This window comes from Lepisosteus platostomus, chromosome 10, assembly GCF_059453375.1.
Source record: "Lepisosteus platostomus isolate fLepPlt1 chromosome 10, fLepPlt1.hap1, whole genome shotgun sequence".
Lineage (NCBI taxonomy): Eukaryota > Metazoa > Chordata > Actinopteri > Semionotiformes > Lepisosteidae > Lepisosteus > Lepisosteus platostomus.
In genome coordinates, this window is record NC_142620.1 from 22,187,453 (window position 1) to 22,209,942 (window position 22,490).

Here is a 22,490-nt window from a genome sequence, read left to right on the forward strand (position 1 = left end):
GCTAGATTACATACTCACACCAGACCCTGGCAGCATATCACTCCTACTGTTAAGTCTCTAAATTGGTTGCTTATAAAGTCATTTATTCAATACAAGATCTTGTTACTGACTTTCAAGGCTCTAAAAAATCTGGATCCATCTGAACTCTCCATGTTTGCACTCATCCCCATAGGCTCCGTTCAGTTGAGTGCATTCCTCTACCCACTCTCCCCAGGACTAAATCACGGACTTTTGGCGACTGTGCCTTCTCCGTTGCTCCTCCAATGGAATGACCTTCTTCAGAGAGACAACGTAACTCTCTCTTAGATTTGAACTCTCTTCAAATCTAAACTTAAAACTTACCTTTTTGCCAAGGTCTACATCTGATTGCCTACAGTGAATTCATAAAAACCTGTATGCTCTTGTTTTTTTCCCCATTCATTTTATTTATTTTCTTTTTCTTCATTCATGATGTACAGCGTCCCTGGGTTTGGAAAGGCCACACATACTGCTCAGCAGAACCTCCTCAGCTGAAAACTGCATGAACCAGCAAGGCAGCAGTGCTTTATGCTGAATAACAAAGCTAAGATCAATAGTTCAGTTGGGTAGGCTACAAAGGAACAAGTAATAGGCTTGTTCCATGCTGAAAAGAGAAGAAAGAAAAAACAACGTTTCGGCTGACACCCAAAGAAGGCTCCACAGCCGAAACGTTGTGTTTCCTTTCTTCTCTTTTCAGCATGGAATAAACCTTTACTTGTTCCTTTAAAACCAACAGAGTGGATCTTGAGTGAAGCGAAGTCTGTTGAACCTGATCAAGATCAGCTGATCAGTAGGAGCAGCCAGCTTTAACCAAGCAGCAGCAGTGAAACTGGGCTGCCCAGAAAAGCTCCCTGAGCAGTACAGTTGCGAGGACAACAGTACCAGCAGGTACTCATCTGATGACGTTCATCAGAACAGAAATAACCCTCCTTGAAAGAGGAGGTGGGGATCTTCATGTTCATTCAGCTCAGCTATCAACTCCTCAATCAGCATGGAATCAGAAAGGCAATTTTCAAATGCCGGTATGACGCAGTTGCCTGAACGATGACTGATGCACACAGGTTTATTCATCCTTTTTTTATTATTCGATTTAAAAAGAATCAGCTGTGTACCATTTAACTGTGTATATTTAAATGAAAATGCTCAGTGTTTAGTCATTCAAGCCCATCACTGTCCAATGATACTCAGAAAAGAACGCAAAAACGAATTTTTCATTCGATGTTTAATTTGAAATCTCAAAAACACATTATTTAAGAAAATGGTTGGCTACTTAGAAATATATTGTCATTTGCTCAGCTCAGTCCATTCAATGCACAGTGTAATAGACTTAACACATTTACATGCTTTTTAAGAAAGAGATGTTAGTCATCTATTTTTAATTATCACATTAAGAATCAGGTTTCTTTAACCTGGGATAAAAATACAATCAATTCCAAAATCCCCAAACTGAAAACCACATCCGGTTTTGAATTACCTAATTCTGCAGCATTTATTGCTGATCCAGGCTGTAGTCAACAACCTAACTGCAAAGACACCATAAAGGCATCGACTCATTGAGAGATTCTTCCAGTGAGATCCAGATGGGACTCCAGATGGTGTTTAAGGTATTTGTGCTCAGGATCAATCAATCTGCGGCAATTAGGCTTTTATCTATCACTTATTTATTCTGTTGTCCTACCTGGGTTTCTGTCCAGCTGAGAAGCCAATCTGGTATTGGAGTGATCAACCCGCTTTGTGCTACAAGAAAACACATGAAGAAAACAAATTTTCTTGTTAATTCAGGTTTAAATATTCTCACCTTTTCCAAGTTTTTGTATTTTTAATTCTATTCTCCAATTATTATTTAAAGGTTGTGTAGGATGATTGTTGGAATGATTGTTTCTCCACATCTTGGCTCCCAGTAATGGTGACTCCTTCACCACATGGAGAGAATGAGAACTCAGTTCAATTTAAATAAAATGATAAATGGACACATCACATTAGTTTTCCTCTGACACTGCTCCATAACACAGGGGGATTAGCCCATCTCTCACTGCCATCACTGCAAGCCTGCAGATGCCTGGCAAGCCACAGATAGTGATATTTGTAAGAAAACCAACAGAATTCCAGGCAGACTAATCCCAACTCTACCCCTATGGGGAGCTCTGCCAATTAGGTGCTGCTTGGGTAATCACAACCCAGGCTAGAACTCACAATGTGCTCAGAATGAACATTTTTTAGTCACTTAAGGCCACGTTTGTGTGCTTTTAAAAACGTTTTTGTTTGGAGTATGATCTAGAGAGTACAGTGCGTGGGAAAGGAAAGGAGATGGTACAAAGAGATGGAGGAGAGGTCTTCTTACTTGTAGTCTCTCTCCCAGAACTTGACGGGCCGCACATAGGAAGTGATGAAGATGGCGCTGCCCAGAAAGGGGTTGAGGGGTGTGGAGAAGACTGCCGACACCACGGCCTGGACAAACAGCATGGCCGAGTCTGCAGGGCACCTAGTCAAGGACACAACCTGCGCAAGGACGCCGACACAACCTCCAGCCCTGCTGAATATACATTCTCACACAAATATTGAATGTTTTTCATTGTACTCTGTTCAGTATTACCAGGGCGTCTGTTCTTGGTTATCTTAAAACTATGGTTTTCCAAAAATATTTAAAACTCTGTAAATACTAATGTACAATCTAAATTTGTTTTTTTTTTACATTCAAACAAAGATGTTTGAAGTATACTAATGCAACCACTGCGGGAATATGTGAACTTGTCTACATTAAATGTCGCTGGCCAGGTGTTTGCCTAGTCTTGAATGTTACATAAATCTTTTTTAATTTCTTTTGCCACTTCCAAAGTGTTTGCTGATCCCCCTTATTTGATATAATCTGTAAACTTGACTTATTTACTAACTATTCTAGAATAGTTCCCAGTACAGGCCCTTGAAATACTCCACTAATTACATCACTGATAGAATTAAGAAGAGCAATGGTCCCAATACAGATCCCTGCAGTACTCCACTAATTACATCACTCACAGAATTAAGAAGAGCAATGGTTCCAGTACAGATCTCTGTGGTACTCCACTAATTACATTACAGATATAATTAAGAAGACCAACGGTCCCAGTACAGATCCCTGTGGTTATCCACTAATTACCCCAGTTTGAGTCAGTCTGCAGTTTAAAGGATACGAGGCACTGCAAAGGGCTGGGCAAAGGCGTGGAAGGCCGAGCCCCATGTGATCTGCCAGGGGGCAATGTAGGTGTACACGAAGCGCAGCTTGTAGAACAGTTCCCACAGCTAGAAGACAAACATCAGGAATACACCCACTTACCAAAGCGGCTAGACGCCCGCAGGAGAAATGAAATGATCTCCACCTCAGAAAATGAACTCTGAAGCCAGAGAGCCAGTTTCTTACACACGACACACACAGTGTATGGAGGAAAAAAACTTAATATTCACATCTCCCCCTTGTTAAAAAGCCTTTAGATTTCTTTACCTACTACTGACTCAAATTGCCAAACACAAGAAAATCAGACTTGAAGATGAGCCCTGTGGTCAGACTGCAGAGTGGTGTGGTCAGAAACAACAGAAGGCTGAACTTCAGCGTGATGTCGGGGTTGGCTCTGAGGTCACTGTGGACAGTTTAAGGTTGGAATGCCCAGTCATGCACAAGGGTGCCACAGTCAAGCACGGGATCTAAGTCAAAGCCTCCAGAGTTAAAGAAAGGGAAACGAAAAAAGCAAAACCCAGCTGCTAGATATTTCAAGACAGACATTAGGTTTAAAAACTATGAAATCTAATTTCTCGTGCTTGTTCGGACTTGAATTCACACACCTCATTTACAGGTAGTGTTGTTACAAATTCCTGGAACATGCAGTAGTCAATAAACAGAGAGCAGTGTTTGGATTATCTTAGGAAAACTGTCAGTGTCGCTTGCTTACAAGAAATTCCTTTTGCCGTGCGTTGTGTATCTCTAGAAGAAAGGTATGTCTGCTTTTTTTGTAATTGTTTGTGTGTTTCCTCCTTGTGGAGTTGGGGTTTAAATGACTTAAAAAAAATAAAGGACAAAAACTACAAATGTTCAAAAACTACAAATCCATATAGCTTCTGCACCATTCGTTGAATATACACAAGAGTGGACAACAGGCAAATGGGGGTTAAAACTCTACAAAGAGAGTGCCTTTTTTTCCCCCTCACGTATTAAAAGTGTGAACAGGAGCATCAGCAGTTACACTATGAAATAACTGAGCTGGAGAGGATCTTGCAAGACATCAGGGATTACAGCTGACTGTTCCTAGTAACATAACCACAAGACATCAGTTTTGGCTAAACCAGTTAACTAAGTCATCACTAAATTAAACATGTCCTTAAAGAGGCAAAGGCTCCTGATGCTTGTTCACTTTTTTTCAAGCTGGAGGGGTAGTCTGAGGTTTTGCAGCACCTCAGGCACACTGAGGACCTTACCTTGCTGAAGACGATTGACATGAGGAAGAGGTCCAGCAGCAGGGTCTCGGACAGTGAGCGGTAGTCGAAGGTGAAGAAGAGGACGGTGAAGAGCACGGTGACGTACTGGTAGGTGGGGCTGCTGAAGGAGGAGCGCAGGAGCTTCAGCCCAGCAATGGTGATCATCAGAGCCCCCACTCTGAGACAGAGCAAAGAAGAGGGAATTCAAACTGGAGGCCCATAGGCCCGCCTTTCCTGTCCCAGTTGGACAACGGGGGAAGGAACTTCACAAATACTTTTCCAGTACTGAACAGACTAGTTTGCCAATGCAAGATGTCCCTGGCTAGCCTGCGGCTCAAGAATAGTTTAGATTGATAACAAATTAGATTCTATCTAAATTAGATTTTTCAAATCGTCTTCGGGACTTGGCCTCGTTCCTCTATGAGGAAGACTGGGAAAGGCAGAGACTCACTCCGTGTCCAGTTTCTTGGGGCTGGCGATTGCCCTGGCACTGCCGCTCAGCTCGTTCAGGATGACTAGGGGGTACAGCACATTCTTCTCCACAAACAGCAGCCAGACGTGCACCTTCTCGAACCACATCACATGAGCAGCTCCTGGACCGGAGAAATTGACACAGGGAAGATGTGTAAGACAGCCAAGCTAGAGTCAACACAACGAGAAATTCTCTCCTCGGGGATGTAAGAGTGTCTGGTGTATCATTTAATACCTTTTACCATTTAATAGTTAATATTGAACACTTGTTGTGTAGAAATACAGGGATAACATTTCTAAACAAAGTGGAGCCGTTTGGTTAAGCAGTTTCAGGCAATTTAATTTCTCATGGGTACTTATGAAACTGTCAACTACAGCTCTCAGACATCAATATCAAACAAATAATGAGGCCAATAAAAACCCCTTTCACAGTGAATCTCAGCTGCTTCCATCTGGCTGTCAATTTAGACTACTTACATGTAGGTTTAAATGCAACAGAACTAAGTTATCTTTTATTCCCATGCCTATTAACTATTAAGTTGCATAATTTGGACAATGGATTTCATATTACTTTAGGCATATAGAAATGTTTCGGGGTTTTTTTGCATGCATGCATGCATGTCTCTTTTGGGATCACGTTGTGTTAAATGTATAGTGTACTATGCTGTGTCTTTTACTTGTCTGCAAAAGCAAGTTTCTGGGAAAATAAAACAAAGTAAGTAAACGTATTTAGATTAAATACACCAAGGGCGATACATTCAGAATAGTAAAACTAAATAACAGAAGATGCTGCTGAATGATGCTAACAAGCATTAGGGTTGAACAGTTACACTTGTGGAAAGCAATTAGTGCAACAACTGAAGGGTTGCAATAGGTCTGTAATTGTCAGTATTGGGACAGCAGACTCAAAATAATTGTTGCACAAATGTTACTGTCTGAAATACAGTATGGAGGAATGGTGAAAGGAAGCTGCACAACAAAGTAGTTTTAAAGCTTCTGTCACACCGAGTTCAACTCTGGTCACTATGGCATAAGACATATACACTTTAGAGACGTTGCTGAGAAGCAAAAGTATATTCATTCCTGGACTGAAGCACATTTGTCACAGCAATAAATATAAAGCAACAACACTTGCACGGTGGATCTGCTTTGACAGAGCTTACAGTGGATGTGTTGAGTTGTGGTTATGTTTTTAAGCTACCTTGATGAAGAGCAGCACTGTTCTTAAAAATCCATCCATACATCATGAAAAAACCTGTTTCTTTCCAGAGGGAGTCACAGCAACACAAATCCTATCCGAAAAGCATAGGGCACAAGGTAGAGCTAAGAGCACTGGTCTCACCCTGGACTGGACACCATCTCATTACAATCTCTTTAAAACTCTAATTTCATTCTAAGTTAACGTGTGCTCTTATTAACATTGGTTACTTGAGAATTGACTTCATAGCCAGGAAAAGACTGAAATGCAATGATTGCAAAAACTGTGACACTAGATCACCATTGTTGATATGTTTACATTGAGATTCCTACAATGATCATACATCGCGAGTCTTTATAATCCACACAACAGGTATACAGCCCATTGAAGAACAAAAACCCATGCTTGAATTCAGATGAGCATGGGTCAGCTGAAGACTTTATCCAGGCATGCAAAATATTAGAAGATATAAGACTGTGTGCAAAATACATTTGATAAATCTAGTTCACTGAACTGAGCAAAAACATGTGCTCCAAATTATGAAGCTGTTAAAATCGGATTTAGGTCTAACAGAAAAAACAACTCCTTAATGAATAGTTTTAAAACTCAGTAAAGTTCTGCTTCAATCCATACTGTGAATCCATACTTCAATCCACACGCTGAAATCACAGGACTTCAATCAGCATTTTTCTTAACATAATTAAGAAATACCTGGAAAAAAGTACTGCAGTGAAAAGGAATGGCAAGGAATGAGCCTACAAAAATATTTTACTTTTTCAAATATATTAATGTCAAGTTAATGGAGGCATTATTCTCCTCCTTGAAGTCAGAACAGGAGCAAGAGAATGAGGAGACTCCATCACATCACAAGCGCAAAACTACCTGGCTTACCTCTGACCTCAAACTGGTAATATTCCTTGGTCTTGATTAGAGGGTGGGAGAAGCAGTACCATGGCAGCTGCTTGCGCACTTGAGGCAGCAGGTAGTGTGTCAACAATCCCACTGCTCCCACCAAAGCATACAGCACATAGCTCAGGAAGGGCTGGTGGAGAGAGGGGGGGAAATGACAAAAATATGATTCATTTTTAACTATCCATTTTTGAGAGTAAGGTTCTAGGAAAAGGCTAAATGAATATTTAGGAGCCTAGGAGTAGCAGTCTCCTGTTTTTCAGGGAAAATTTGCACATAAAAAACTCTTTGATATCTACATCTATGCACGTCCAATATAGGTAATAACAGGGGAGTTATCAGATTTGACTGAGATTAGTCAGAAAGATTATAAGATTATTTTGCAGCTTGAAAACAATCTCAGACAGGTTTAGTCACACCCAATTCAGAATAACACCCATGGTGCCAACAGCAGAGCCTATGAAGCTTTTACTGGCTACAAGTTTAATAAAATATTTTGAAAGAAACATGAAGCAAAGATGTGTCTCCGTGCTTCATATTTCAATGCTCTTAAATACCATTACCTGTAAAGCAATGAACACCGTGCTGACATGGATGGCAAAGTATAAAACTGCAATCACCACACAGACTATCAAGTCTGATTGAAGGCGCTCATTCTGGAAAGAAAGAAGAAACAGGTTAATGCTATTGGACAAATAAAGGTAATCCTGATTTCAGGACAGCAACATCACAAACTTTACTATTTTACTATTTACTACAGACTTTACTATTTTAGGACCTGGGGAAGGTCATGTGAATAGTAACAAAAGAGATTCGTCCCATCTAGCCTGTTTGGTAGCTAGTAGCTAACCTAAGCTAGGATGTCATGTTTCTTCAAATAGACTAAGATATCAGCATCAACGACATGGCTGTGTAACCTGTTCCATCCTCCCACAACCCTTTGGGTAGTTCTTAGTGGTTTCCATTTTCTTCTTGCGTTTCTTGTTGAATTGTTGAAGAAAACAGTACATCTTACAATATAGAAGCCAAAGATGTAAATCAGTTTAAAACTCAGAAACAAGTCTATCCAAAAATCTCACAGATTTCAGCACACTTACTACAGAGTTCTTGAGCTTGTCTGGTAAGGGATCCTTCACTTCTGAGAGAGGATCTTCTGGGTTTTTGTCCTTAAGGTCAGGAAAAATCTTAGACTGCACCAAAGAGCTAGACAGGAGAGAAGAGTGCAAAGATCATTTTCAATCAGGAGCCATTCTGCACCTGAGTAACTCATGCTTTGCATCATTTGTCTTCCATTCAGGATACACAGATTTCTTTCCTGTTCTAACTGAATAGTTTAAAAATAACAGAAAAGCAATTCACAACGATAGTGCATATGGCTGATGAGGACAAAGAAATCATTTATATGTTTTCTCTCAAGTATCATAATGCTGCACCACAAACCAGACTTTGTTTATTATGTAGGGCTGGGCGATAATTCGATAACGTTAATTATCGCGATACAATTTTCCTCGATATAATTTTAACAAAGTTCGATAAATGTTCGATATATATGTTTATGCGTTGCGCATGATATGCGGGTGCGTGTTGCAGACTGGGCAGCTAACGTGGTGGTGTTTACCCACACGGTGGTGGCTGACAGGATTGTAGTTGGAGCGGAGGAATGAGCGACACTGAAGCAAAGGTAGTGCTGCCAACGACCAGCTCGAAGGACGATGACATCGTCGACAGAAAAGGTTATTCAACTTCGGTAATTTGGAGATATTTTGGCTTTTTATGATCAGACATAAAACAGAGCAGCGTGCACTGCAAACTGTGCCGCAGATCCATGCCAGCAAAGACGGGCAACACCACGACCCTATTTCATCATTTAAAACAACATTACCCGTTAGAACACGCAGAAAGTAAAAAATTACAGTCACAAACTACTGTTGTTAGTGGAAGGGGACCATCTATAAGCACCAGGCCAGTATTCAGTGGGACTACACAGCAGCAAACCATAGTAGCATCATTTTCGAGCACCGTGCCTTACGACAAAAAAACGAAAAGACATGAAGACATCACAAATGCAGTTGCATATTGCATTGCAAAAGACATGCTTCCCATTAGCACTGTCGAAAACGAGGGATTCAAGAAGCTTATCAGAGTCCTTGACCCCAGATACGAGCTACCTGGTTGGAAACATTTTGCACTGACTGCACGTCCTCGGCTGTATGCAGAGTGTAGGGAGATGGTAGAGCGGCTGCTGCAAACGGTGCCATTCTTCGCCACTACCTCTGATATGATCCTTTAAAGCACTTTAAACTTTGCAGTCTGTCTGAGCCATCTTCTATGTGTGTTTTATCACACTGCAGTATTTAATGTTTCTATTAAGATTTATTTTGTAAATTTTACTCATGCATATTTTGACATAAAAAAGACTTGAATACTCCCTACCTCAGATTTGTTTAATGTTTCTGCTGTTTGGCAAGTGTTTGTTGTGCTCTTAAAATAAAGAGTTGTTTAATTTACCAATTAACTGTCTGGTTTCCTCAACTTTCACTCAGGAGAAAAAATCTGCCTTTAAACTTGAAAGAAATAATGATTTGACATTTATCGTGATAATTATCGATATCGACTGATATGAACATTTTTATCGTGATAATGTTTTTGCCCATATCGCCCAGCCGTATTATTATGTTTATTATTTTTGAAGATCTGGTTTCATTACAAGAGAATTATATTTATTTAATTATTTATATCCTTTTTACCCAAAAATCCAAACTTAGGAACAATGCAGATTAACACTAAGAGAATGTTTCTTTAAAAAAGGCAAAACTCAAGCAATCTCACACAAAGAACATGCACTTCAAAACATGTGAAAATAAGCAAAAAGGAATTCACAGTTTAAACCTTAAAGGGCCTAAAATTAAAGGTTTAAAATTAGTATATTTGTGAGTGTCCTTACATAAGAACTGAAGGGTCACTGCTCTGTCGACTCAGGTGATAGGAGACGGCCACAAGCAGCCCGCAGAAGACAGAGAAGAGCACGGGAATGTGCTGAGCATCCCACGATTCCTGTAACAAAGCCACACACTTTGTGTTCACTGAACATGACCACACATACAAGGGGTGTATCCCCACACATTGACTTCACAAGGCAAGATCACACACTCAGGCTACACGTCACAACATAGCATCTTGAGATGTTTGAACTCAATATACATGAAATATTGCTGTGATCTCTAGACAGGATCACATACTCAAAATATATTTTTAAAGATTCCATAAAATAATCATATTTTTTATAAGATTGATAAAAGTGCATTAGTACAGACCTCCATGAAGTATGAAGTAGTCAGTAAGAAAAACCAAGATACAGAAGTACAACTTGCTAGCTGCATACAGTAAATACAGCCATCAATACAAAACTGTTAAAAAAGTCTTAGTTATATTGATGACCACGTCGAAGATAAGTTAAAAAAATCAGTAGGCAATGAAAATGGGACAGATGTGGGCATCATTCCTATACCCATTGCCAAGTACAGTAGATTGTTACAAAGCAGTGCAGTGGTTGAAGTACATAGTATATTCTGTAAAAGTCTGACCTAATCTTACAGCGATAAAGGAGAAATCTGTAAAGCTTCCAAAGCAATTGGCATCAAAAGGATAAAGATCTGGACCAGTACACTTCTGATAGCAATCTAAAGCATAACTCAGGCTGTTTGGCAACTCACTATCCTTCTCTAGAACATAGACAAGACGGCGAGTGGCGTTTACCTTCAAAGCGCCATAGCAGAGGACGTACAGCATGGCCACGGCGATCAGGCTGCGAATAACACTGTACAGGGCAGAGGGCAGGCTGGTGCAGGCTGGAAGACACACAGCACCTTCAGGCTCAAACCAGAAAGACTCTGCACAACTGCTAGCGGGTGCTGGTGTCCTGGATCTCAAGAATGAATTTACTGCAACATCTGAAATACTGCTTACTATGATTAATGAGTGTACCAAAACCTACAAGAGATATTGCGGGTGAATATTTTTATTGTAGTCATAAATTACTAAATACTTGTTTCAATAACTGTGTTGGTACACACATAGATTTGCAGATTTGAAGCATAAAAACAAATTATCCTATGAACATGGGATTTTCTAAATTAATACATGGGCCACCTACAAAAGCAGGATGTCTGGCAATATTACGTCCATGTACATTGTCCCACTATTCAGAAGTGGATTTAAACATGGTATGGCTCTGTTGATGCTAATGTAAACTTTCAGACATAGCTTCACAAAACAAGTGAAGCTTCACAAAACTGACTGGTTGCAATGCATGAACAAACTCAGCATCATTAATAATAAGTACCAATGCATTACAATGACATGATGTACTGCAAGTCGATAAGATATGCTCCCTTGAACACCCTGCTCACCATTTCCTCCAAAGACATGAATGTCCACTTGCTCGAAGAGGTACATAACAAAGGTGTTGACTTGTGGGAGGAGACCAATGAAGAACACGAGGGGGAAACACAGCGTAAACACTGCAGGGAAGTAAATCGCAGCAGTCAGGAAAGATTGGTCAACAGGAAACGCGCTAGAACTAAAGTGTCACCTTTTCCCCCATCCAATGACTACAGTGCCTTGTGTTCACCTCTTTCCTATGACAAATCATTTTTTGGCTTTACAAAAGTGTACATGTTTTTAAAGTAGATATTTTTAAACAAACATGAATGCACAAACTTCAAAACCTTTATGGATGAAAGAAATTTAATGTCAGCAATAACTACAACTAAAGATTGAAAACTTTTTATCAAATAAGTGTTAAGCTGAGTCAATACTTGGTGGAAACACCTTTAGCACCAATTAATCCATTTTACCCATAAAAATATTCACTTTGAACATTTAAATTTGGATTATATTTATCTGTATTTTGATGATAATCTCTTAAAATCTCAATAAAAGTGTAATTTAACAAAACATCACTTTAAGAGCTTGAATACTCTTGCTAGGCACTACATGTGTAGTTCTGTATGTCCACTGAATTAGGGGACAACTCAAATGAACACAATAACACTTCTAAAACAATGTCTCAAGGAATATGAAAAAATAACAAAACTTTTCTACAATCAACAGAATACATAGTAGGATTTTTCAAAGCTTTTTTGCTCCAGAGTGCAATTTATTCAGAATTTGCTGAAAGTATAGTAGCATGACAATACTGGTCACAACAGTACAACAAAATAAAAATCAAAGGTTTTTCCATTTCAAAAGAGTTCTGGAGGGGCTCTTTTGCTCTTCAAAACTTGCACTGGAGAAAAATGCTTTGGAAGTTGTCCTTTTAGCTTTAGAAGTTTATAGTTGTAGCTTCAAAATGGAGTCACAGCTGTAAAACTTCATCCTAGACAGTGGACACAGTTAAAGGGCTAAACCACATTTAGTTGGTGGTTTTGGGAATTTTGAACAACACTGATTTAAATTAGTCCAGTTTGGAGACTGTATTCCTTTCAACAGCCAATTTCATTCTCTGAAGTCCTCTGAATGTTTTAAAAGGCCTCAGGATTCAGTTGTTCTGTATTGGTTCAATCATAATTCAACGCTGTAAGTGTTCAGCAGAATGTTTACAAGCATTTCTCTTGAAAAAGCAACTATTGAGAAAATAACGTTTAAATTAAAAATATTCACAGCCAGTCAAGTGCTTTCTTGCCAAGACAGCAGCATCATTGTTTAAAAATGGTCCCGATTTTGCTCCTGGTGGCGTTTCTTTTCCATGTCATTTCACTCATGAACAGGGGTTTGTTGATATGAGATCGGATGCAAACGCGCGTCATCTGGCTGAAGTTTTGAATTAAATTTCAAATTGATCCAACTTCTATAAAGAATTCTATCCCATGGCTGGAAGGTGGTTTTGATCAACTAATATTAATATTAATAATTGCTTACACTTATATAGTGCTTTTCTGGACACTCCACTCAAAGCGCTTTACAGGTAATGGGGACTCCCCTCCAACACCACCAATGTGCAGCATCCACCTGGATGATGCGACGGCAGCCATAGTGCACCAGAACGCTCACGACACATCAGCTTTCAGTGGGAGGAGAGCAGAGTGATGAAGCCAATTCATTTATGGGGATTATTAGGAAGTCATGATTGGTAAGGACCAATGGGGAATTTGGCCAGGATGCCGGGGTTACACCCCTACTCTTTTCGAGAAACGCCCAGGGATTTTTAATTTAATTTTTAATTTTTAACTAATGATGACTCTATAATGCTTCATTCCATCTGAGTAACGATTTAGATCTCTTTCTGAACCCAAGTCCTGAGGATGAGGCCGATTTAAGAAACGCCTGTAAGGCACAGATATCTTTAATTCGTCACCTGCCAACATCCAGGTGAAGACGGAAAGAGGGACCAATTAAGAAAATAATTAATAAAATTAAGTTACGGACTCGGGGAGGAAAACACAGCTGAAGCGATGTGCTCCTTAAGGAGAGTGATTTTGGAACTTTTGAAACCAGCATCTCTGCGGTTTCCTCTACACCCAGAGCTGAGCACCCCTGCACCCTGCCTCACCTATGACGAGGTCCCTGGCGGACGTGAGGAGCAGCGAGCTGGTGAAGGCCACGCCGTACAGAGTGAAGCGGGCCGAAGATGTTCTCTCGCTGCCGTAGTTGAGCAGCCAGATGAGGCCGCAGCACAGGCAGAAATACACCGGCCTGCTGTAGGCGATGATCCGATTGTGGCCCTGATGGGGGAGTTAGCGGAGACCATGAGAGAGAGAGGAGCTTTACCTGGAATAAAACATGCTTCTCGAGGCTGAAAGCTACGCCACAATATGAACAACGGTGTACAGAGAAATCTAAGCTTCATTTTACTCCTATGACTATAACATATCCAGTGTTAAATCCCATTAAAAAAAGCACAACACCACATTTTATTGCACAACTCAAAAAGAGCAATTAAAACAGCTTAAAAATAAAAACAATTTTTTTGTTTTATCCAGAAGTTTTAAAAATCCTTCTAGTGTTTGCAAAACATACTTTATTATCAGGGTCCCAGAAAGGCACTCTTGGCATTTTCAGGGGTCCAATGTGAGTAATATGTGAAGATGCATGGCAATGTGAAGCAGGTGCTGTCTCTTTCTATCAAACTCACTGCCAGAGCCACAGCCGTTTGTTAAGAATCCTCAGTCTTAAACTGGTCTGGAATCGGGGAGTGTCCAATCACCACCCCCACCCCAACAATCTTTACTTCTTCTTGTGTGTAGTTACACACCAAAACAATTATGTATCACATCCAGCCTGAATCAATTGACATTAATGGTAAACCAAGTGTTCCTGAAGGCAGAGGTAAAATGCTTTAGAGGCCCACACTGAAGATAGAGTTGAGAGGGCACAAATTCTTTTCAAAAGATAAACACATTTCATATAAAACAGGACAAGAAGTAGAGCACAAAAAATTAGCAAGAAACCAGATCACATTTGATTAACAATTCAGTATAAGACTACTTTATGCTAACATATAGTGCATATTTCCCATACAATTGGGATTAGTAAAGGCACATTTTGAGCATAGCCAAAAAAAATCAAGACAGCAAATTAAAAACAACAGCATCGAGCAGGCAATTTAATACTAGCAGTGTTTTCAGACACAGTCTAACATTTGGAGGTTTATTGTGAGAGAAAAAGGGAACCAATCCAATTTGCCATTTTGTGTCCTAGTAAGAGCCAAATCATAGTATGAGAGCAAAGCCTTTCTATTAAAACTTGGACAGAAACACAAGGTTTATACATACTTCACCTTGTCTGATTCAATTAATTTGAAAAAGCACCTTAACTCAGGTCTTCATCACCTTTCTAAATGGTTAAGGACCTACGAGACAACCTACTGTAAATCCTTTTCATTTTTTTCCCATTGCCACTTGACTCTGAAACAGCAGAAAGTTTGCGAACAAAAGGAAAGAAAGTGCTCAAGCTATCAAAAGCCACAGCACAAAAACATTCCCTCTTTTTCCCAGAATGCTCCAATTTTTTGCTTCACATGTTATTCTTGGGTCTCTCTCACTATTTACACTTATACAGTCCACTTCACATACTCAGCTACAGCAAACTCCATTTTCTCAACGTTTTGCACTATGTAGAAATGAAAAGCTTTTGAAAAACAGAAATCCCATTAAGCGTTGGCTAATTAAAGTATTTCTTGGTAAAGCAATACATGGATTAATTTAAATATTACAATGTAATAAACTGGAACGATGGGTGGGTTTTATGGGATGTGTATAGAAACAGGTACAGTTATCTATGTGTTGCATGTGTAAGTCTCCTAAAAGGAACTGTAAAGCTCACGGACCAATCGCCACGATGCTGTGTCTGCCTGCATGCTGTGCAGGTCCTCACTTGCCTACACTGATTCCAAATTATATGGATGCAAACCAACAACAATTAGCAATCCCTAATTTTAAAAACACTGCCAAGATGTGAACAATGACAGTCTGCAATTCAAGGCACATTGCTTAAACCACTGTGGCAACAAATATTTTCTCAGAAGCTCAACACCTGCTCTTTAAAACAACCCCTTCAAAACTAGTCTTACTTCTTTCGTTGTCTGCATAACTGGCAAGGATGATATGTTGCTGTTATGAAATTATTTCCCTTGGGAAACTGCTGCTTTATACACAAGCAGACTGTCTCCATTCAGAGAAGCCTTCAGTTTCCACTGCGTGTATGTTGTCCCACAGGAATGCCGATCAGAACTTAAAGAGCCTGCAGAGCTCTTCAAACAAGCCCATGCAAAAGGACCCATACGTACGTGTCGTGGCGATGAGGAATCTGGCTGCACACTCTAAAGCAGACAAAAGAGGAGAAATTAAAACTGGTTGGAAAAACGAGAACAACCCTCAGAAATCAGCAGTTAAAGTTCAGCAAGATTCCAGTGTTTTATACTAAACTGAGAGTGGAAATTGAAAACGCAAGGAAACCTCTGTTTATTTTCATATACCATGTTTATCTTTTGATGAAAATTTACAACATTTCCCTCTGTAAACACAAAATGTTGTCGAAAAAGACTGCCATCAAACACAAGAGCAAATGGAGTTCATACCTTCTGACACTTAAATTCCACACAGCCATTTTACAAAATTCTGTGCATTTGCCAGAAAACAACAAACATGAAAAAAGCACCCATTAAAATAAACTATCAGGCGCTTTAATATGCTTTAGAACATGATGGCAAGGAACACAAAGGAAAATGATGTCTAACATTTACCAAAAAGGATATTTTGAGAGATTTTTGCAAAAGACAGGCTTTCTGCACTGCTTTGGTCCAGAATTTCATTTTGCAGACTGTATCGTATAAACTGTTAACTGGGAGCTGTGTCAAAAGCTGATACCCAGACCATTTTAGGAACCCCATAACCCTGCTGTATTGTATTTGTTGTTCAAGTAAACTGGTGGTTATGCAAGAGTACACTGGTTTCAAAGGGAGCTGTGACGCATGACCAGTTCGACTCACCTTCAGTAGGGAATACTGGCAGCTAGCAAGAACAAGGCAGAACTGAAAAACCCAGATATCGGTGAAGAACCCGTGGATGAGAAGCACCGAGCCCAGGAATGCCACCAGAACGGCCAGGGTAACTGCCAAGGCGTTCTCCAGAACCTCCCGGTTCCTATCAACACAAACACACGCAGGGAGCTCTCCTAAGTCCACCCAAGTATCATACCAGCAGTGCAAGAAGTCCATTAGGTTGAACAATGAAGAGGTCGGCTACTCAGCTAACCCATTTAGAGAAGTTACAGTCAGCAAAAACTAAACAGAATATTTTTTTTGTATAAGTATTCAGTCCTGTATACTCAACATTTGGTGGAAGGTACCTTTGGCTGCCTATACAGATACAAGTCTGGTTTTGATTCTACCAGCTTTGCTTTGGCCGTGCATTCAAGATTACCGTCTTGCTGAAAGCTGACGTTTTGCCCCCGTTTTAAGTCTTTGGCAGACTAAAAAAGGTTTTCTTCTACTATTTGCTTGTACTTGTGCTCTTTTTCTTCTTCACACTGGAAAAGCATGATTCACTGTAGGGATGGTGTGGACTGGGATGTGCACTATGTTGGTCTTGTGCCAGTTTTATGTCTAAAGCAGGTTTTCCTCTAAGCTTTGCCATTCATTTGCTCCTCCTATGTTCCCATCAGTCTTGACAAGTTTCCTAGTCCCTGCTGATGAGAAGCAGGACAATAACGTTATGCTGCTTCCAACATGACTGTAGGGATTGTTTTGACTGAGTGATGTACTATGTTGGGTAGGATCAGATTTAATGCTTTCTACTTAAACCAAAAAGTCAAAATTTTGTCTGACCACATAACCTTTTATAGTATCACATCAATGTTTTGTTGCATATTTCTCTTTCACCAGGTCTGTGCCAGAGGATAAAGAATATACTGTATTTTTGAGCCACTTACATGAGCTGCAAAGGTATAGCTTTGACAACTGGGGGATTAGAATTGTTTATTTTACTGTTGACTATCCTGCTCTAACTTTTCTATATTTTCCTAACAATATAAATTACCTATTTGCTTCTATTTGTTTTTTGCACTGAAAGTGCACAGTAGGTTGTGTCTCAGACAAATATTAATTGCTTCTTCAAAATGTCATAACTGCAAGCTTTAAAGCAACAGAGTGCGAAAACAGTGCAAATGTCTGAATACTCTTTTCTCTGTGAGGCACAGATACGATTAGAGCCACACTCACAGAGGGCCATGCAACACCTTGCACATTTGATAACCTGACAATTTTAATGAACTGAACTGACTGCTCCACATGAGTGGTGGCTTAACGGCCGGTACCTGTCGAAAAGGGCAAGCAGCGTGAGGCGGTCAAAGTTGACACCGATCCACAGGTAGGGTAGCAGCCAGAAGCGGTAGTACTGCTTGGCTTTACGAGTGGCTCCCTCTGGTGGCAGCGAGGCATCCTGCAGATCCGGGCTCAGGTCAGCATCCTGCTGCTCCAAAAGCTCAGGGTCAATGGTCAGCAAACGGTTCAGATGGATCTGAGGGAGAGAAATCTGCCCGTGTGTCAATAACAGCACTTCTACACTTACCTGGCTTTATTCTTGACTCCGATTAAAAAAGTCTGTGTCGCATGAGCAGACTATATCAACTTACCACCCACTGTGGAGTAACTAAAACCCCCAGAGTCTCCGTAAGATTTCTTTCAATTTTTTTTACCGGTTTCCTTGTCTATTCAAAGGATGACTAGATATTAAGACTGCATTATCTTTGAACTCAGTCTGTCAGCTTGGTGAAGATTGATTTTTTTTAATAATAATTGTTTGGGTCTTTGGAGCACTTTCTCATCCCAAAGGATTCCAAAGTGCTACACATATAGGAAAGGACCTACTGTACTTCATAAATCACAGAACTGCAGCTACCACTGGGGCAGCCCCGCAAGACAGCAGACAAGGAGTGAGGAGGAATGAGAAACTGTTTTATCAACTAAAGTGATGGGGACTTTAGGGAGGTCAGATGATGTAATCTCAAAGTCGAAGTTATTCGGGACAGCAGTGGTAACTGTTTCAACAATGAATTCCTGAAGTCAACAAGGTTAAGCTGCCTATTGGCGTACGCTGTTTCGAATGGAGAGCTAATGACAATAACAGCAATAAAGCAGTTTTTTTAGAAGTGATGAATAAAGTAATCTATAAGTGACAGCTTTGATGCATTTCATTTAAACAGCTATTAAGCTAAATTGTGCAGCCAGGGGAAAGGCTAATCTACATTATTTTGGACACATTTAGTTAGTCCATTTTAGTTCATCATGCCATCTGTAAAATCATATCTCAGATCCTGCTTGTTTCCAATGAAACTTTTATCTCAAGAATCATTTGAAGACAAACAACTTAAAACTGATTTTGAAGGGGAAAAGTATAAAGAGATATATGCCCCGCCAACAGCCTTTTATACAATGACATTACAGAAAAGATCTGACCTGGAATGCCATTTTATCTGCTGCAGGTGCACAACATGAGCACTGGATTTAATAAAGTGCACGGTCGCAACAGAATGAAATTATACGATCAATTCTTTAATCAAATGGCATAAGATGTTGCATAATTACTGAATACATAGTTTGGACAGTTTCGCTGGTAATCTTTTGCTATATTGTCAACAACACAGAAAGAAATGGGAAAAAATTGCAGAGCTTATGTTATTGGAGCAGCGGGCAGTGGAAAAGGTTAGGTTTCGGAGATGCAACAAGTGCCGATCACCAGCTGCAGAAAACTGTGACGGACAGAGCACATATTCGGCTAAATAAGCATTGCTCCCACTGGCTGTGAGTAGAGCCTACACACACCAGCTACTTACTAGGTCATGAGGATAAAAGCGAACTGAGGTAGAACTGGAAACGTGGGAATCCGTGTCCCTGTGAAGAAAATGAAAAGGCATTTCAATGCACTTGGGCACCGATTGCAGTACTCAACATCCTCAAGCACCCTGGCCAAGTCAAATCAGGAGACTCAAGACAAGCACCCATACAAGCACCCAGGGACCCAAGTGAAAATTAAGCTTAAAAATATTCAGGGAAGAAAAGAGGACATAATTCTGTACATAGAAGACTGTGGGATCTGGCTTGATGGGAAGCTACTAGCTAACGATGAACAAAATGAACCAAATGATCACTCTCTTCTGTAACCTTCCTCATGATCAACACAGTGTCAGCAGCAATAGCCCTTTCCTTAAAAAAAGATATCTGAGGACTGGCCCTAAGGGGAAATGGTCAATCTACCGGTATTTGCTACCATTATTAAAGGAAATAAAAACATGAGAGTAAGAACCTGTATCATAAACTGTATTCATGTATATCAGGTATGGTATTGTTCAGCCATACTTAAGTCACATCAGTTGCACCCACAACTACAGCAACATCCCATGTCACAGAACAAAAACACTTTAATGGATAAAAAAAGCAGAAGGAAGGAACCTGGCATTTTCAATCATTAATAAACCAACCTCCCGAAGGACTTGACATTGATGGATCCGATGTTGCCCTACACTTACCAGATGTTGTTTGATGCTCGTCTTGTAGCAGGTTCAAAGTTCACTAGAGACACGTCGCAGCCCCCAGCCTCGTAGAGAGGAGGTGTGAACTTCCCTGAAATCAGAAGAGACCAACAGAGACACCCCAGCTGAGTCGCACTCACATCCTGGAGCAGTGACAGAGGACTGAAGACACACAACCATTCCCATCAACCACAGCAGTTTCTTAAATGACAAAATGAGGAATTTCACTGTGGCTACAATAGCAAGGGAACATTCATTTTTAATTAGGAATACACACAAATATGCAATTTACTGTTTATTTAACAGGACAAGCCAAAGCTCATAAAAAATCCATGCAGGCAAAATAAATGAATCTCAGCACCCTAGCTTTTTAACACGTGAGGAGGCTACCAATTAAAGAGTCCTGTATAATCTTGAAGGCAAAGTAAAGACATAGCCAGCAGCCATATCACCCTGCAACTCACAACTGGCAACCCACTGAAGCTAAGCAGGTGTGAGCCTGGTCAGTACCTGGATGGGAGACCTCCTGGGAAAAACTAAGGTTGCTGCTGGAAGAGGTGTTAGTGGGGCCAGCAGGGGGCGCTCACCCTGCAGTCCATGTGGGTCCTAATGCCCCAGTATAGTGACGGGGACACTATACTGTAAACAGGCGCCGTCCTTCGGATGAGACGTAAAACCGAGGTCCTGACTCTCTGTGGTCATTAAAAATCCCAGGGCGCTTCTCGAAAAGAGTAGGGGTGTAACCCCGGTGTCCTGGCCAAATTTCCAATTGGCCCTTACTAATCATGGCCTAATAATCCCCCTCTATGAATTGGCTACATTACTCTGCTCTCCTCCCCACTGATAGCTGATGTGTGGTGAGCGTTCTGGCGCACTATGGCTGCCGTCGCATCATCCAGGTGGATGCTGCACATTGGTGGTGGTGGAGGGGAGTCCCCATTACCTGTAAAGCGCTTTGAGTGGAGTGTCCAGAAAAGCGCTATATAAGTGTAAGCAATTATTATTATTATTATTATAGCACAATCAAGCTTTCCTATATACATAATAATCAAACAACTCTTGCCACCAACTTTTGCACAACGTACAAAAACTCAAAATTAACCTTGTTGTACTCCACTGTACTCAACCTAAAAAGGATATTTGAAGTGTGGGTGATGCAAAGCATCATGATTTTTCTTTAACAAAAGGAAATATCCAACCCATACATACCAAACATATCATTGGATCAGAGCAGGTGTAACTGCAGTTTCACTCAAAAGAGAGTGATAGTTTCTGCACTAAACCAGTGTTAAGCACAGAAAATAATTCACAAAGTTTAGAAAAAACTAAAAAGTTTATGGGGCCAATCAACAATCCAGCCTTACTGCACAATACTTCCTTTAATAAAAATGTATTTACTGCCCCCCAAGAACAATTGCAAACATTTACAAAACACCTGTATATGGAACTTAAAGTGCCTTCAAAAAAACTTCACCTTCACCTCAAGAAGTAAGATCAACAGGAGATGGAAGGAATACAGAAACACCCATGGAACTCTGTTGTCTGTAGTGGCTTTCATTGGGTTCTTGCATATTGTACTTATAATGCATTGAAAAGATATTTTCTGTTGATTTACACAACATATGCAACAATTTAAAGGAGTAAAAATATCTCCGATAACAAAAATGCATGAAAAATGAAAAAAGGAAATATCTTGTTTACTGAAGTATTCACCTAGAGTTAATACTTTGAAGAAGCACCTTTTAGCAGGCTTTAAGCCTTCCTGTGTACAGTATGTCTGCATCAGCTTTGCACATTAGGAGTTGGGAGTTTCCACCCACTCCTCCTGGCAGTTTTAGTCAAGGTCAGGCCAGCTGAATGGGGAGTGTGGGTGAACTGCAATCTTCGAGGCCTTCCAGAGATTCTCAATAGGAGTCTGGGCTTTGGCTGGGTCACTCAAGGACATTCACCTTCTTGTTCTGAGACTACTCCAGTGTTGCTTTGGCTGTACACTTGGAGTCATTGTCTTGTTGGAATGTGACTCTTTACCCCAGTCTAAGCTCTTTTGCTGAAGCAGGAGCACTTCAAGGATTTGCCTGTATTTGGTTTCATTGTTCCCTCTAGTCTGACACATGTGCCAGTCCCTGCTGCTGAAAAGAATCCCCATAAGATGAGGTTGCCTCCACCACGCTTCATGGAAGGGGTGGGAGGTATTCAGTTTGCGCCAGGCATAGAGCATTGCTTTCAGTCCAAAGAGTTGTAATTTTCTGTTTAATCTGTCCAAAGAAGATTTTGCCACATTTTCATGTGACTCCAGGCCACTCTTCCATAGAGGCTAAAACTGTAGTGCTACAGTTTATCTTTGTACAGCTACTCCAGTCTCAGCCATGGAACTCTAAAGGTCTGTTAGGCTTTTCATAGGGTCCTTGCTCATTTATCTGAC

At 40.4% G+C, this 22,490-nt stretch overlaps 1 protein-coding gene across 4 annotated transcripts in view; it reads right to left on the reverse strand.

The window, feature by feature from the left end:
• The window catches only part of pcnx1 (pecanex 1), a 75,766-nt gene that overhangs the window by 18,718 nt on the left and 34,558 nt on the right, over nucleotides 1-22,490 (reverse strand). For 2 of the 4 annotated variants that reach the window (XM_088648812.1, XM_088648810.1), the window contains 17 exons: nucleotides 20,066-20,159; nucleotides 19,373-19,430; nucleotides 17,855-18,057; nucleotides 16,530-16,683; nucleotides 15,828-15,860; nucleotides 13,593-13,764; nucleotides 11,452-11,562; nucleotides 10,799-10,890; nucleotides 9,987-10,096; nucleotides 8,140-8,245; nucleotides 7,606-7,698; nucleotides 7,025-7,175; nucleotides 4,916-5,057; nucleotides 4,465-4,642; nucleotides 3,189-3,297; nucleotides 2,360-2,489; nucleotides 1,697-1,755 (listed from right to left, as the gene is read on the reverse strand). In XM_088648812.1, coding sequence (XP_088504938.1) covers nucleotides 1,697-1,755; nucleotides 2,360-2,489; nucleotides 3,189-3,297; nucleotides 4,465-4,642; nucleotides 4,916-5,057; nucleotides 7,025-7,175; nucleotides 7,606-7,698; nucleotides 8,140-8,245; nucleotides 9,987-10,096; nucleotides 10,799-10,890; nucleotides 11,452-11,562; nucleotides 13,593-13,764; nucleotides 15,828-15,860; nucleotides 16,530-16,683; nucleotides 17,855-18,057; nucleotides 19,373-19,430; nucleotides 20,066-20,159 — 1,995 coding nt within the window. Of the gene's footprint in view, nucleotides 1-1,696; nucleotides 1,756-2,359; nucleotides 2,490-3,188; nucleotides 3,298-4,464; nucleotides 4,643-4,915; nucleotides 5,058-7,024; nucleotides 7,176-7,605; nucleotides 7,699-8,139; nucleotides 8,246-9,986; nucleotides 10,097-10,798; nucleotides 10,891-11,451; nucleotides 11,563-13,592; nucleotides 13,765-15,827; nucleotides 15,861-16,529; nucleotides 16,684-17,854; nucleotides 18,073-19,372; nucleotides 19,431-20,065; nucleotides 20,160-22,490 lie in introns of all 4 variants that reach the window. The other 2 variants (XM_088648811.1, XM_088648809.1) reach the window with 1 other exon arrangement.